The sequence below is a fragment of the Callithrix jacchus genome, chromosome 2 (genome assembly GCF_049354715.1).
Source record: "Callithrix jacchus isolate 240 chromosome 2, calJac240_pri, whole genome shotgun sequence".
Lineage (NCBI taxonomy): Eukaryota > Metazoa > Chordata > Mammalia > Primates > Cebidae > Callithrix > Callithrix jacchus.
Window position 1 is genome coordinate 81,614,642 of NC_133503.1, and position 17,960 is coordinate 81,632,601.

The 17,960-nt window shown below is 40.1% G+C and overlaps 1 protein-coding gene across 4 annotated transcripts in view; it reads right to left on the reverse strand.

The window, feature by feature from the left end:
• Positions 1–17,960, reverse strand: part of MEGF10 (multiple EGF like domains 10) — a 170,759-nt gene that overhangs the window by 56,871 nt on the left and 95,928 nt on the right. For all 4 annotated transcript variants that reach the window (XM_008991595.4, XM_035290965.3, XM_054251993.2 and 1 more), the window contains exons 6-7: positions 5,691–5,937; positions 3,667–3,787 (exon numbers count right to left, since the gene is read on the reverse strand). In XM_008991595.4, coding sequence (XP_008989843.4) covers positions 3,667–3,787; positions 5,691–5,937 — 368 coding nt within the window. The remainder of the gene's footprint in view (positions 1–3,666; positions 3,788–5,690; positions 5,938–17,960) is intronic.

A 17,960-nucleotide genomic window follows, 5' to 3' on the forward strand; every position in this document is an offset into this window, starting at 1 on the left:
GTATTTTGTGTACCTGAATTAACAATCACATTGCCAGAGAAAGACTTCTACAGGAATGAACCTAGACATTTATTTCAGAAGAAAAACATTTTATTTTCAGCAGATTCAATAAGCATTGCTGAGCCAAGATCAATCGGAAAGCTTATTTCCTGGGGAGAAAAATCAAGTTAGTAACTTGGACATTTCTCCTCACCCTAGAGGCTGTCCATCTTGTCAAGCACAGTCATTATATTTACTCCAATCCTGCATGGATAAGAATAAGAGACTGTACCAATAAGTCACTGAAATACTCTGTCTTCTTCTTCACTTGGCTGTATCACTTGGGCTCATAGCTTCCCATCTATTTATTGGAGTTATAATTAGACAAACAACATATCCCAAATAACAGGGATTTTTCTAATGTTTTTAACTATTGGAAGCTGTTGCTCTGTCCTCCCTTTTTCTAAAAAAAGGCAGACTGGGGGCACTCTGAAATTGGAGGCTAGCGAACACCAGATGGTTTCCTAAATGTTTATTCTGGACAGCAGAAGAAAATACATTTCCTCTAACTCCTGGCTACCCACAAAGGCAGTTGGTGTGCTAATTAAGTCTCCTCTGGTGGTTTCTAGCTATCTCCAAACAGGGAAATTTCATCAGCAGACTCTTGGAATCAAAAAAGGCCTTTGAGAGATGATTTGGATCGGCACTTAACTGAGAATCATCTACATGCCAGGCATTGAGCTAAGCACGGAGAATCAAAGATAAGGTAATAACCCTCAATTAGCTCACAATGTGGGGAGGGGGCAGATGTGAAAATCGCTCTGTCTCTCCACTCTAGCATGACAAGGTATACTTAGTGTGATGTAAAAGCATGAATGTAGGAATAATGTGCTGAAGGTCAGTCTGCGGTAAGCAGGGGTGAAAATTCTTACTCTCTCAGGGTCTAACTTTACCCATAATGGTCCACATAAGCTTCAGAAATGCACTGAAATAATCTTCATGCATAAGGATTAACCTTCACAAGCAGCTTTAAAGAGGACATGATTTCTCTTAGTTGAAATATGTAGGTGTGTGTGTGTAATAGGAATATGTATTCATCTTTGAAAAGCACCTGGGATGATAGCACAAATAACATGCTGTAAAGGAGAAGTATAAGTTAAAAGCTCAGTTATACAGAGAAAAAAAATAAATTGAAGCATTTTTGAAGCAGAAGTAAGAAACTTCTATCAATGTAAGGGGCCTAGGACACAGAGAAAGAGGTGAAGGGAGGCTCCATTGGGCTGCTAGAAAGGGTCCATCTGTCCACGCACTGGGACTCAGAGCTCAAGTCTGTGGTTACCATTAGCCCACATCCTGACCACCCCAACTGGGAAGAGTTTCAGCCCCAAGCTGAGGCAACTCCACAGACAATATCTACGCTGAAGTCCTGGGAGTCGAAGGCCTGCAGTTCCTTATCCAAAGAGCATGGGGTTCTCAACACTCTGCTGCCTCAGCAAAACACTTCCATTGCAAAAGACAAGTGTTGGCAAAAGGCTGAGCACAGGAAATGAAAGAATAGAAGAAGTAAAAAACAATCCAGCATCTTTACGTCAGGCAACTAAGAGAGAGGTGCTAGTTTTAATCAAGTCAAAAAGGTAGAGGAGGAGTAGCCTTACAAAAGACTTGGGTATACAGTTTGGATTAAATTTATTAACACTGACTTTGCCAGGCCTGCTCAAACCTGCTCAGTAGTCCTTAAATAGCCTTTTTTTCTTTGTCTTCATCCTTAATCACTCAATTAAAGTTCTTCTCTTCCTCTGACTCCATTGCCTTATGCTGTTTCTCCATGCTCTGCCTCTAGAATGAACTTTGGGCTACTCACCATTTCTGACCCTCTGGGATCTGATATTTATTGTATACTTGCCCCAGTGGCCTTGACATCTTAAACTCTCTTTTACTTCCCTAGACCCTCGTTGAAAAGTGGACTCCAGTTCTCCTTTGTTCCATAGCCACAAGAAAGGGCAATACCAGACCAATTCTACTCCCAGGTCTGGCTGTGGAGACTCCAGCCTCAGCATTGCCCAAACAGTCAGTGGCTTTGTGTCTATAGGTTATCAAGGTTGGGGTGACAAATATAAATTGAAGCTCAGGGCAGGTACGATCAAAATCTAGGAAAACCATCAAGTGATTTTTGGTGAGAAGGACAAGACTTAAACCTACAAAATCCTGTAATGTAGTAGTATGTAGAAGAAGCACTGCAGCACAGTTTACAATAGCAAAGACCTGGAACCAACCCAAATGCCCATCGACGACAGACTGGACAGGGAAAATGTGGCACATATACACCATGGAATATTATGCAGCCATCAAAAACGATGAGTTCATGTCCTCTGCAGGGACATGGATCAACCTAGAAACCATCATTCTCAGCAAACTGACACAAGAACAGAAAATCAAACACTGCATGTTCTCATTCATAGGTGGGTGTTGAACAATGAGAACACATGGACACAGGGAGGGGAGCATCATACACTGGGGTCTGTTGGGGCAAAATAGGGGAGGGACAGTGGGGGATGGGGAGTTGGGGAGATATAGCATGGGGAGAAATGCCAGATATATGTGAAGGGGAGGAAGGCAGAAAATCACAATGCCATGTGTGTACATATGCAACAATCTTGCACGTTCTTTACACGTACCCCAAAACCTAAAATGCAATTTTAAAAAATTGTAAAAAAAAAAAGAGATCGTTAGTATGAAAGGTAAAAGAGGGGATAATTAGAAAAATAGAAGGCAAAGAGATTAAGGAAGGGAGGCTGGGGATCAATAGAATGAAAAGCCTTGGAGAAGTTAAGCTGAATGAGAGCAGAAGACTCTTGGCAATTATGTGCCTTGTAACCTCTGAAAGAACAGCTTCACAACTGCTCATGGACATAGAAAGAAGGTGATAGGAAAAAAATCCATTGCTCTGTTAGTTTGTTAATGAAGGAAACAGATACTGGTTGCTCACTCATCTGCCTTCAAGCAGACACATGCACAAACTGATTCAGAGAGATGATATCAATATTATTATATTTCCTGATTTCAGATGTCTAATTTGAAACTAATTGTCACTGTGTATTCTACATAACACTAAGCATGTGAAATTGCTACATGAAGAAAGGGTATTCTGGTCAAAGTTTGGAAAATACATTGAACGGTTTCCTCTTGGATTATCACACTAAAGGCTCTGAAAAGTCCTGCAATACTTGCTAAACTTGACTTATCTCAATGTATCCCCAGATTTATATGATTTTTTTCACATGACACTTATACTGCTGAGAATAATGTTCCCAAAGAACAATAGCAATTCATGGAACAAAATTATGAAAATGATTATTACATAAATCCAGTGTTTATCAGCATTGACTGTTGTGTGAGACTAGATACTTGTCTCTCTTATCCTTAGGGGAAATGCAGGGCAAATGGCCACTGCCCTTTACATGACAACCATTAATGCACTTCAAGTTTAAGACTAAATCACCTTCTTTTGCCTTCTCAGAACTGAAGAGTTTCAGCTTTAAAATGGCTTGAGTATTTCCAATTTTGGAATATTCAACCATTGCTGTAGGTTTCTTTTGTGCTAAAGTCTCCCATATGTGTATTCACTGAATATCCTGGAATGGGTGACTTTGGGGTGGGGGCAGGGAGAGAGGTGGGAAGGAAGCTTACCATCCAGCCAGACGGGCAAGAGCATTCTCCGGTGACATGATGACACACTCCTCCATTTTGGCAAGGGCATCTCTGCTCGCACTGTGGACCATGTTTACCAGGAGGACAAAGATCCTCACAGCTGAGGAATTAACGTGTGACAAAGGACACTGTTATTTCCCAGACACATGACCCTCAGGTTCACAGGCACAATAGCACCCAGGTCCCCCAAAATAGACAAGCTTTCTGTGTTCAATAACTGTTCATTTAATTAATTAACATCAAGAACATTAATCAGATTGCCTGGAAGTGTCTCTAGGGAGTCACCCGGTCCTTCCCTTTGTTTTGGGGTACTTTCTAATAAAGCCATTTCTGTTTGAAGAGAAGCTGTCCTATCTGAGAACACTGAGAAAGAAAACTGGCCACTCATTGGTGACAGGAACTTTCCATGTAGCTCCTATGAAGCGCTTGTGCTCCAGTTTAAGTCTACCTTTGTTTATGTGTTTGTTCTATTCCCAGAGAAAATTGAGATGTTGCACATCACACCCTTTCTGTACCTATTCATCATCCATTTTTTAAAAATCTTTTTATTTTACTTTAAGTTCCGGGATACATATGCAGAAGGTGCAGGCTTGTTATATAGGTGTACATGTGCCATGGCGGTTTGCTGCACCTATTAACCCATCATCTAGGTTTTAAGCCCTGCATGCATTAGGTATTTGTCCTAATGCTATCCCTCCCCTTCCCCCCTACCACCCCCTGACAGGCCCCAGTGTGTGATGTTCCCCTCCCTGTATCCATGTGTTCTCATTGTTCAACTCCCACTTATGCGGTGTTTGGTTTTCTGTTCCTGTGTTAGTTTGCTGAGAATGATGGCTTCCACCTTCATCCATGTCCCTGAAAAGGACATGATCTCCTTATCATGTCTCCTTATCATCTGTTTCTTGCGTTCTCGCCTCCTGACTGTCAAGTTTCCCTTCCGTCACCCCCACTGCGTGTCGCATGGCCCTTCTTCTCTAAGCCTTTGTCTTTCCTGCTCTTCTGGGAAATCGCTCCAAGTTTCCCAGAGCCCTACTCAATTGTGGCTTGGATGAAAACCCATAAAAGCAATATTAACAATTAAATAGTTTGAGACAATCATCAATTCTTCTGACAATCAGGGCTTTCTAGGCTAATGCAATTTTTTTCTTTAGCTCCACTCTAAAGACTTTTAACACTGTCGGCAGGAAGTGTTTACCTAATCAGCTGCACTTTGTTTCTTCAAGTTTTTGTTCTGTGATTTATAAATGTAATTTTCTCAGTAAGGGAACGGGATTTTTCTCTTACTTTTTTTTTTTTTAGCAACTTCTGCCTCTTAATTCTGTTTCTGAATGGAAGTGAACTAAAGAATGCCCCTCCCGCAAAATAAAGACAGTGGAGGTTAAGCAGTTGCTTGAATGTTCCTCAGAAAGAATTAAACTATGTGTGTACATATAATCTACATAGACACAATACATATATCTTCACATTCACACAGCAGTATGTATCCATGGGCATTTAGTAACATATTTATCCCTAAGAGTTAATCTTTTATTATGAACTATTTTTTAACACCTTTCTCCTTTCTCTTCTAATGCACTGAACCCACAAAACTTTCCTCAGCTAATTAATTGCCACAAAGAGCAAAACAACATGGACATTTAACACCCAGGAGTATAAATGAGCATAATGTTGGGAGATCCAAACAGAATCCCAAATATGCCCAACAACCCCTAAATAGTGCCATTCAACTCAACATCCTGAGTAGTCCTCTCTCTCTTTGCCTTGCTAAAAGGAAAGCATGGAAGCTGGCCCTTAGATTCAGGCTGGGCTCTGATGTCCAAGGGCCAAACAGCAGCAGCACCTAGTGGCCATCACTGCTGACCTCTGTATCTGCGCCTGCAGTCTAGACCCATCAGTAACTCTTCAGCAATGCAAACCGAGGCACAAGAAATATGATGACAGCAGCAGCATGAATGGAGAGGGCGGGTGGGCTCTGCTCCGCTGCTGGGTAGCATGTGACTTACAAGGCTCCAGTATATCCTGGTGGGCAGCGGCATTCCCCCGTGACATGGTCGCAGGTGGCTCCATTCTGGCACTGGCATCTCTGGTGACAGTCGTTACCGTAGGTGCCCTGCTTACAACGGTTCTCACAGCGCCAGCCCCGGAAGCCTGCAGCGCAGTGGCAAGCCCCGGTGATGGGGTTGCACAGAGCCCCATTTTTGCACTGGCACCGGCTAGTGCAGTGGGGACCCCAGTGATCACCATCGCAGGCTGAGGTTGGGGAGAGAAATAGTGGAGGATATCAGAGCATGGGTGTGGGTAAGGGAGAACCAAATTTCTTCTCCTCTTGGGGAGAATGGCTTGGTGATGTCTCATTGCCTTTCATTAGCTGGGCATCAGGGCCCTGACCCCAACCATGGCAATGCTTCACAAACTGATGCTCAGCACCAACTGGGCCACCTCCTATCACTCCGTTGCATAACTATCACTTCATTGACAATCATGTCACAAAATAAATAAAAAGTCTCCATGCCTTTACTCAGCCTGTTTTCTGCATCCAGAGTGTGGAGTTTGATGTGGCTAGAGAAATGGGCTATGGAAGAGCTCAGGAGTTCTGCAAGGAGAGAAGGCTGGCCGGGAAGATGGGAATGATCAATTCATGCAGGGACTTTTAAAGGGGTTTCTATTGCATCTTATGAACAAGGGATTGGTAGTGAAAGATTTTAAGCAAGAAGGGAGAGCACAGATTTGCCTTCTACTAGGTGTGTGGAAGGAGCTGACAATGAGAGGCAGAGAGATGGAGCAGGAAAAATGGCAATAGTCCAGATCACTGTCACAGGCAGTGACAGTGAAAAGGGAGAGGGGACCCAGAGGCAAAGGTACTGGGGAGTGGGCTGACCCTGCTACAGGTCTGGGCCAGAGCACTCTAAAAAGGAAAATACTGATCCACTTTTAAGATATCAGTCAAAACATCTGTGATTGGAAGGTAATCTGAATTACCTACAAAAAAAAGGGGCAGAAAAAATGAACAAATATGTTTAAATATACCGACCTATTTAAAAAATAAGACAAGCCTGAAGCTGAAGGATGCACATTAAATAAAAAGATAACAGGCAAACAAAACCAGGTAAAAGACAAAAGAAGAAAATAGCATTTGAGAGATATACTTAAAGTGCAGTTCCAAAGAAAAGAAAGAGTGACTGCAATACAAAGTCAGTGAGTAGAGAAGGGGAGCAGGGAAGGAAAACAACTTTAATTCCAAACATTCTAAAAAATTACACAGGGTGATGATAAACAAAATCTACTCTTAATATGTATTGCCGAGCCAGCAGTATACTTATTTATTTATTAGATGCTATAAAAACCACTTGAAGAAGAAGCACCCTGCCTAGAGCTCTTAGAATAAATTGCTTTTATGATTTAAAAAAGTTTCATTTTGTAAAAATTTTGTAACTCCAACAGATCTGGAATAAATTGTTCAAAGGAAAAAAACTGTAGGTGCAAGGCAAACAACTCATCAGAAGTACTGAATCCGTCTTCCAATATTAGACTCTACCTTTGATTTCATAATATTAAAAGGTTTAAATAAATAATTCTGTTTTTAATCAGTATGGCTTTGGCCTCATAAGTACTTTAATAAATGCATTTTAACACAATTAAAAACAATGAGAGAGAATTATTGAACCTAAAGCAGATCAAGAAAGCAATTACCTAAGAACTCACAATCTTCTTCCACAAAATAAGATTAGGTAGTAGTTCCAAAATGAGATTGAAGCCTAATTGTTATTTATATGAGTTGTTTCTTTTGTTGCCTATGGATATGGACAATGAATCTTTTTTCCACTGTAATTCTTTTAATCTAGGATCTTAAAAGAAAAAAATCTTCAAGGAAATTACATGGTATGTTCCTTTTGATCCTCTCAGCTATCCCAGGTAGAAAAGACTCTATCCTGTTTTTAAGGGCCTCCAAAATAAATTACATGGGCCTTTGTAACTTGTTACTTGGTTCATCAATTCTCAAGAGTAAGAAATCATTCCATGTGAGCCAGATCCATTACCTTATTTAATCCTTTTGTTCTCATGACTTTTTCATAATATAGTAAACTTGTCAACCAGTATCCTCTTTATTATAAATGACCTTATTCACAAATGTGAATGCAGCTTGGCCTGCTCTTCTCTAAATACTACAACTCCGACACTTTTACTTATTTTCAAAAAGTTCCTTCAATTTCATTTATCCCTTTGCTGAATGCTCTCCAAAGTTTCCATGCCCCTCTTAACTTCCAGGAGCTTCAGATAATTAATTAAATATTTGTCAACTCCTTATGTTCAGTGGAGAATTAGTTAATTGACAAAACAGAAATTTTACCTGATAAAATTACCTTGATAAAAACAGCAAGATCACGTCAAAAAGCACTTTAAAACATCAGGTGAGTTCCTACAGAGTTTTCCCCACATGACACTGTGGTCACTGTGATCCCAAGCACATATGCTTTACAGAACATGTTTTACATAACAAGAGAGTGGCAGGAAGAAGTAGCAGAATTGAGGAAATGGGACTGTTTTCTTCATAACCCTGTTCTACACCCCATTCAACAACTTCTCTCCCGTTGCAGCAGTCAGGCAGATACCAGCTCTGTTTTCTTAGGATTAGACAAAAAAAAAAAAAACTTTGAAGATATCTTATCATGATAGAAATGAGTTTATAGCAGAAATTGATAACTGTCAGCATGAAAAAATGGGTTTCAGGCTTTTAAAGAAATATTATCAGGCGGACACGGTTAATTTCCTGGCTATATCTAAGCACAATGGCATGCTTTCAAGTGATAGCTTCCCCACTTTGGGCTGTATTTTCCTAAAATGCCACTAAACCATGGACCTCACAATGTGAATACCGTACATCGACATGGTCTATTCAGGAAAAAAATCCACATGCCGAAGTTACAGACAAATAGGAAGTGGAACAAGTAGGACACAGAAACCTGGGTTGAATTCAGATATTACTGCGACTTCCTTTCCTTTTTTCATTTATCATATTTAACCACTTCAATGCATCCATTTTTAAATGTATCCCAGTGAGTTACACAGTCTACAGCACATAAGCCAGCTTTCATCCCTGATCACTACTAGGCTACACTGACTTTGTCTAGACTAGAGGCAGAATCTGTTCCTTATGTTAGCGCAGAACTTGATCCGTTATCCTGAATTCAAGTACCATGTTTGGAGAGACAGCTTGGAGAGAGTATGAACTCAAACTATCTGACATCTTTTCCTTAACACCTCACTCTAATCTTACAGGGCAAAGAGTTTCTTTCACTCCACAGGAGAAAGTGACTGTTTGGCTATTCCCACTAACAACTTAGAAACTATATAGTTAACATGAAAATAGCTTAAGTATTATAATTTTTAAAAAAAGAGGTAAAGGAACAAAAAGTTATTTCTGATTCAACTGAAAGGGACCTAAATGCTAGTGAGCAAGTGCCGACTCATTTTCAGCCTCTGGTTTCAGTTCTTCCTGTGCTAACCACTGGAAATGGGCTCTCAGATGCAAGGTGCCCAGATTCATGCATATATTTCATGAAATGGCTTAATGAGAGTCTCAGACAGGCACAGACAGCTTGCTCTAATAAGCTCTCATAAGTTGGAAAACAAGTTTAAACTACTGGGTACTATCAGAAGTATATAATTCAAGCTCCAATCCTTCAGTGAAAACTAGTAGAGAACTGGGTCTTCCCAAGACAATAGACTCCCATTGGAATCCTTATGGCTATAACTTCCATTAAAGTTATAGCCATAGGGATTCCATTAAAGTTATAGCCATAGGGATTCCATTAAAGTTATAGCCATTCCATTAAAGTTATATCCATAAGGATTCCAATGTGAGTCTATTGTCTTGGGAAGATCCAATACTGGGGTATTGGAAGTTATAGCCATAAGGTTACATTCATGGGCTGGGTACTGAAGTTCATTCAAATGGTATTTTTTAAGTACCTGCCTGTGTCAGACGTGGCGCTACACTGGGATTCAAAGGAAAATAAAGAGTACAGGCTTCTAGAAGTTTTCCATTTAATGACAGAGACATCAAGTCTGAGGCAATACAATACTGAGTAGTAAGTAATAAGGTTAGGGGATAGATTAGGTACAATGGAAGGAGATGGTACTTAACCAGTGTTGGTATATCAGGAAAGGCTTCCCAGCTAAACTGATGCCTAGACTGAGACCAGACCGAAAAGCCTGGTGTGCCACATTTAGGTAAAGGGTAGAGGATTGTTAAGTAGGAAGTTGGTGTGAGAGGTCCAGGGGTTGCAGGAGCTACTACATTCAGAGAGAATGATACATGCATCAGCCAAAAGGCTAAGAATGCCAACTTGATTCTCTCTGCTATTGTGCTATGGCCATTATCATCTTTCACAGCTCTACACATAACAAAAAGAAGTAGAAATAACTATGGAGAGTCAGTAGGCCTGCGCTCTCACTCCCTCAGTACTCCCCAGCCTTCCAAGTGCAGCCCAGGAAACTCCATCCTTAGGCACACTTTTGAGAACTGATCCGAGATGCTCTCTGAAAACGGCATTATTTATTTTCCATGCCATCCACTTTGCACTTAGATGATCATTTTTCTTTATTTTACTTTTTGCAGAGACAGGGGTCTCACTATGTTGCCCAGGCTGTTCTTGAACTCCAGGCCTCAAGAGATCCTCCAGCCTTGGCCTCCCAAAGTGTTGGGATTAGTGTGAGCCACTGTGCCTGACAACTAGTTCATAATCTTTATATATGTTTGCCTTGTTCTGTAATTCCCAAATGAAAGTGAATTTCATAGATGTTAGGACACAATGACACTCTCTTGATTTCAGCAGAGTCAACAGAAGGTTTTGTACATGTATGACAGTCATCTGTTTGACAGACTTATTCTGATTTCAGAGGTGAAAAACTGTGCACCCTGAGTCATAATAATGTTGAGACTGATACTTACGGAAATAATGGCAACCTCTCCTTTTGTGTGGAAACCAGAATTCTCTTCATTTTGTTTTGTTTTGTTTGGGACAAGTCTCACTCTGTCACCCAGGCTGGAGTGCAGTGGCGCAATCTTGGCTCACTGCAGCCTTAACCTTCCCTGAGCTCAAGTGATCCTCCCACCCTGTGTAGCTGGGACTACAGACGTGCACCATCATGACCAGCTAATTTTTTGTATTTTTGGTAGAGATTAGGTTTCATCATGTTGCCCAGGCTGGTCATGAACTCCTGAGCTCAAGCAGTATGCTCACCTTGGCCTCCCAAAGTGCTGGAATTACAGGAATGCGATAGTGCACCCAGCTGGAAACCGGCACTCCTATGTAGTATTACAGGACAGTAGATGATCACATCCTTTTTAGAGATTAGTCTGGCAAAGTGTAATAAAGTCCCTTTACCATAAATTCTTCTTCTTTTTTTTTTTTTCTTGAGACGGAGTTTCACTCTTGTTACCCAGGCTGGAGTGCAATGGCGCGATCTCGGCTCACCATAACCTCCGCCTCCTGGGTTCAAGCAATTCTCCTGCCTCAGCCTCCCGAGTAGCTGGGATTACAGGCACACGCCACCATGCCCAGCTAATTTTTTGTATTTTTAGTAGAGACGGGGTTTCACCATGCTGACCAGGATGGTTTCGATCTCTTGACCTCGTGATCCACCCGTCTCGGCCTCCCAAAGTGCTGGGATTACAGGCTTGAGCCACCGCACCCGGCCTGCTATAAATTCTTCTTTTGGGATTTCTTCCCAAAGAAATAAATGTGTGTGTGTGTGTGTGTGTGTGTGTGTGTGTGTGTGTACACACATATAGACAACCATTCATAAAAGATAAATAGCTAACTCATTAATAATACCTCAGTATGCCCACAGACACTGTTCCAAGCACTTGTGATAGATTAACTCTCATAGTGACCCTATGAAATAGGTGCTATTGCTGTCCCTATTCTGTAGTTGAAGAAATTGAGATCCAGGTGACTTGCTCAAAGTTATGTAGGTAGCGAGGGGTGAAGCACAGACCTCCTGCCTCCAGAGTCCATGTTCTAAACCACTGCATTCCACTCTCAAAGCTCTAAGGATGTTTATCCTAGCACTGATCATAATAACAATACATTGAAAACAACCTAGTTTTCCAGGAATAGGAAACTAGTGCAAAAATTTTGGTACAGTCATACAATGGAATACTATCTATTAATTAAATGATTTCACAGAAGAAGGTTTTATGAACTGGAACAATATTTATGATATTATAATTGTAAAAAGTAGATTTTAAATAGGCCAGGCACAGTAGCTCATGCCTGTGATCCCAGCACTTTGGGAGGCTGAAACAGGAGGAGCATTTGAGGTCAGGAGTTAGAGACCAGCCTGGTCAACACAGAAAGACCCCCACCACATCTACAAAAACATACAAGAATTAGCCCACTGTGGTGGCTTGCACTGTAGTCTCAGCTACTCAGGAAGCTAAGGTGGCAGGATCACTTGAGCACAGGAGGTTGAGACTGCAGTGAGTCATGATTGCTCCACTGCACTCCAACCTGGAAGACAGAGTGGGACTCCGTCTCAAAAACAAACAGGAAACAATGTGCCATATAATCCGATTTTAGTAATACATCAGAATGAACCAGAAGAAACTGTTATTAATTTAGGTAAAGATGGTCAAATATCAGCAATTGCATATGGTTGAAATGAATATCTGGGGAAAAGAGGGGAAAAGGTTAAAATGAGAGACCGAGGTACAGTGAAATGTCATCATTGGGTATCTCTGGGTCTTGAGATTATGCATGATTATTCTTTTATTCATTTGGTTTAACCAGGTTTTCTAAATGTTTTACAGTAAATGTGTATCCTTTTTGGCAGTAAAAGAAAAGCAAGCAGTAAGGTTTTTTAAATGGTTCTATCTGCTGGGCATTTACATCATGCCAGGTTCTGTGCTCTATGCTTTACATACCTCTTCTTTAAAAAGTGGTATATATGCAGGTTTGTTACACAGGCAAACTCATGTCATGCGGGTTTGTTGTACAGATTATTCTATCACCCAAGTACTAAGCCTAGTATCTAATAGTTACTTTTTCTGATCCTCTCTCTCCTCCCACCCCCCACCTGCTTATAGGCCCCAGTGTCTGTTGTTCCTCTTTATGTGTCCATGTGTTCTCAATATTTAGCTCCCATTCATAAATGAAAACATACAGTATTTGGTTTTCTCTTCCTGCTTTAGTTTGCTAAGGATAATGGCCTCCAGCTCCATCCACGTTGCTGCAAAGAACATGATCTCATTCTTTTATACGGCTGCACAGTATTCCATGGTGTAGCTGTAGCATCTTTTCTTTATACAATCTGCCATTGATGGCCATTTAGGTTGATTTCGTGTCTTTGCTATTGTGAACAGCGCTGCAATGAACATTTATGTGCATGTATCTTTATGTTAAAACGATTTATATTCCTCTGGGCATATACCCAGTAATGAGATTGCTGGGTCAAATGGTCATTCTGCTTTCAGCTCTTTGAGGAATCATCACACTGTCTTCCACAACAATTGAACTAATTTACACTCCCACCAACAGGGTTTTCCCTTTTTTCCGCAATCTTGCCAGCATCTGTTATTTTTTGGCTTTTTAATAGTAGCCATTCTAACTGGATTACACCTATTTCTAGTCCTCGTAACAATTATGAAAAGCACATAGAGGATATTTTGGATTAGAATATTTAGGTTAAATGTCCAAAAACTAGTCAGTGGTGGCATCAGTATTCAAACCCAAGACTTTCTGCACACAAAAAGTCAAGGCTTTACATGAGGCCATTCTGCTCCTGAAGACTGAAATCACATGTTTAGGTTAAGTATAATATTCCACCATTACATTTTTCCTCTAATATGAAACCAGAACTCTTTCTAAGGCAGAGCAACAAATGATTAATGATTCACTGAGTAAGGCTTTGAGGCCAGTCAATTATTTAGGGACACTGAGAAAGAAATTACCTCAGTAGTGAGAATATAAGACATTTCTCAGAGAAAAAATAACATTAAGGAGATAGCCAGATTTGAAAAGCTTCTAGAAATTGATAATAATTCTATGTAGGCTGGGCATGGTAGCTCATGCTTGTAATTTCAGCATTTTGGGAGGCTGAGGTAAGCAGATTGCTTGAGTTCAAGAGTTGGAGACCACTCAGGGTAACGTGACAAAACCCCACCTCTACAAAAGATACAAGGTACAAGGTACATTCTTCTCTCTTAACCTGCCTCAAACCCTCAGCTCAATTTTCCATGCAAAGGAGATGAAATAGATAGTGGAGGGGGAGGCTGATATATTGAGTTTCTGACATCTGCCAGGCATTATTACATTATGAAGGACATTATGCAGCTATATTTTATTTAAACATCACAATAACTCAATGAGTTAGGTATAATTATTCCAATATTTTCATTTGCAAAATGGACTTAGACATAAATTTGTTCAAAACCAGTTGGCATTTGAGTGGCAAAAGCAAGGGTTCAACCCAAATCCATCAACGTAATGTCTCCAAAGCTGCAATCATCCCATATACCACGATGACCACCCCAAGAAGTGACAGTCATCAATTACAAAACCGGAATTAGTGCAGATTAACTCCTGGTTTTCAAAGGGGTACATTCTAGAACAAATGTCTCACAACTGTTTGTCTGAGGAATAATAGTTGTTTGCTTAAAATGACAGTTCCCAGGCTTCAAGTTGTAGCAGCAGGTTCATCAGAATAGTTTTGATAAGGAATATCCTATCATGTCCATAATCACACAGGTATCAACAAAATACAAGACATTAGAAAAAGTCTTTGAACACATGGAGACAATCTAGCAAATCTCTTGTCTACATGTAGACAAAGAACAAGAAAGGGAGCATGATTAGAGATAAACAGAATTGTTAAATAGAGAGGCGTTCTGGAGGAAGGAGGGTACATTAATACACTGTCTCTTACAAAGGACTCCATCAGCAACCAACCAAGCAACTGATAAAAATAGATGAACTCATTTTGTCCTTCAAGAAAAAAGTGACATTTACCATCATGTTCACCTTGTTACAAAATTCCTCAATTACTAGCTGGCATGAGGAGGGACTGCAGACCCTACATTGACTAGATCTGGGCCCTAGCTGGCCCACGGCCAATTCACTGCTATGGAACCTTGGGCAAGTCCCGAACCTTTATTTTTTGTAAAATGAAGATGGTGGAACACACAAAAACTTTTTGTTAAATTAAAATTAAACACTTTTTGTTTAATTTTGTTAAATTAAAATTACACAAAAAGTACTTTAGTTATGTGTGACACTGCACAGATCTAGTAACAGCAGATATTTTATTCCATGATTTGCACACTGGGATGTCCCAACCCAGCAAAAAGAATGCCCTAGAAAAACATCCTCCAGCTGTATATGAAGCTGCAATAACATCCCTGACCTTGGTTTGTATTATTTGTTTGTCTTGCATGAATCATTCATGCCAGAAAGGACAACTTGGTGCTCACAATGTGAAATTTCAAAAATAAAATTGCCCAGTAAATCTGTAAAGAAAAAAGTAAGCCTTGGACGTTTCATTCATTTTTACAAAGACAACCAGAGTGAGTTCAGGCCTGCAAGGAAACCCAGAACTACTTCACACTTAGTCTTCACTGCCAATTAAAAACTGGGGTTTAGACATTTCCTACTTGCTGATGACCGTATGTCCAGAGGTATAGGCTTGCATATGGGGTTCAGAAATATAAAAGGAGAAATAAACAAAAACCTGACTTTCTTAGTAATTCCCACTTTAGCATAAAAAGATGTCGTAAATAAAATCTGGAGAATATTGCCAAATTGGTAGGCACCAGATAATCTCAAGGCCTTGATTTTTCTTCAGTTTATCTATGTCCATGGTTCACCAACTAAGACAACAGAAGTAACCTTGAAATGCATTTTGAACTGTAAATAAGATAGCAACAGAAATGCCCAGTTCTGTGTACCTATATTAGGTATAAACAAATCCTAGGTGAACTGAGCAGGTTACGTGTTTTTTATTGTTTGTTTTGTTTGTTTTTAGAGAAAGGGTCTCGCTGTGCTACCTAGACTGGAGAGCAGTGGCACAATCATAGCTCACTGTAACCTCTAACTCCTGAGCTCAATCGATCCTCTCACCTCAGCCTCTAGAGTAGCTGAAGATACTAGCACATGCTACCATGCCCAGCCAATTTTTAAAAAATATTTTGTAGAGTCAAGGTCTCACTATGTTGCCTAGGCTGGTCTTGAACTCCTGGCCTCAAGCAATGCTCTTGCCTGGGCCTCCCAAACTGCAGGGATTATAGTCATGAGCCACCACACACAGCCAAGTGGTTGTTGTTGTTGTTGTTTTAAAGTCTTGGTTTAGTAGCCTTGGGACCTAACTGTTGAATTATATAGGTGTCAAGAACTTTAAGATAAATCTCTGCTAGATACTTATAGTGGGAGAACATATTGAATCTTGGAACTCAAACTTATTAGAGGGAAAGAGATGTTTGCTTATAATACATAAATAATCCCACTAGTGTTACTGTTTGAAGAAACTAACACTAAATGTCATCGGGGCACAGTGGCTCATGCCTGTAATTCCAGCACTTTGGGAGGCTGTGGCAGGTGGACCACCTGAGGTCAGGAGTTCAAGAACAGCCTGGCCAACATGGAGAAACCCTGTCTCTACTAAAAATACAAAAATTAGCCAGGCATGGTGGTCTGCGCCTATAATCCCGGTACTCAGGAAGCTGAGTCAGGAGAATCACTTGAGCCAAGATGACACCACTACACTCTAGCATGGGCAATAGAGTGAGACTCTGTCTCAAAAAAGAAAAATTTTAATTTCCAGTTATTAGGATTGCATCAAAATTGGTATACTGACTTGACAATATATATTTACATGAGGTTTGGCTATAATGTTCCCCAGGGACTTTAAACATAGGAAAATCAATGACTATGCAAGAAATAATAATGGGGAAGAAAATTCAATACTTTATATTCTAAAACATAGGCAAAGTACAAATAAGGCACTTTTAAGAAAATATCTCTAAAGAGTGTCTTTTAGAGGAGAGCAAAATAATTTTCCATGGTCTGAAAGGATAGAAAAACATGGTTCTTCCCAAAACATACACCCTTTCTTCTTAAGCCTCAGTTCCCTCAGGGTCTTTTATCTCCCTGTGATTTCATTCCTTGCGCTTCAGGCTAACAAGGCTGTGGTGTGTCATTCCCTTTGTTAAGGGTAGAAGAAAAGATCCTCATTCAAAACATCAAGCTCTTTAAAAATAAAACAACTTTGTAAAGCTTTTCCATCCATGAAGAAGAACAATAAAAATGTATTTTCCAGATCCTCTGAAAGCACTAAAACCCCATGTCCTTCACATGTCAAAAACCCCTCTGGAGAGCTGACAGAGTGCCAATGATCACCATGGACAACCACCCAGTGCTGTTTATATTAATTTTATTCAGTGGCTTTATTCTTCTTTTAAAATGTTGGTTAAATGAATTTTCAAAGCATAAACTGTCATTTTATAACTTCAGTGTATACTTATCTCAAATTACGAACCAGAAAAAGTGGTGTGAAATATTTATTCTATGTTGTGCTGAAGTGTAAATGTTGATGTATTCCTACAACAACACGCTGATAACCCTATTCGTAGTACAGGAAAATCTCAAGGCTATCACTTGTAGGCTAAAATTATATATTTTGGGGGGATTACATTCATTCACTGATGTCAGAATAATAATAACAACCTCAGAAGCCCTTATAAGATGTCTTAATGCAAAAGGTCTTGTCATGTTTTTATTCTTTTGATCATCTATTCTTTTGTTAAAAATTTCTTAAGCATCTTCTTCGGCTTTGAAGTTCTATTTATTGAACACTTATTACTTGCTCCTTACTAAGACATGTACCATAGCTAAGATTTCTTTATCTGTTGGAAGAGACTGGCCCACAGTGATATTTATCACAAAAGAATGCGCTAGGTGTTACAAAACACAGGATTGCACACGTTGCTGAGGAACAGAGAGGACCTATGTCCATGTACCTTTGGGCAGAGGAGTGAAAGGAGGGGGAGAGAAGGTTTCCCGGAGGAAGTAAGATTTGAGATGACTATTAAAGGATAAACATTCAGGACCACCATTGTGAAAATGCTGATTATCTTCCTTCTGGATGTGTGAGGCTAAAGGATAGAGGCTTTCAATGACTTCCCTAAAATCTCACAGAAAGAAAAGTAGAATCCTCAATGTTAACTGGATGGTCTGAAAGATTTAATAGAGTTTTCTTGAGAAAAAAGTTTAAACCAT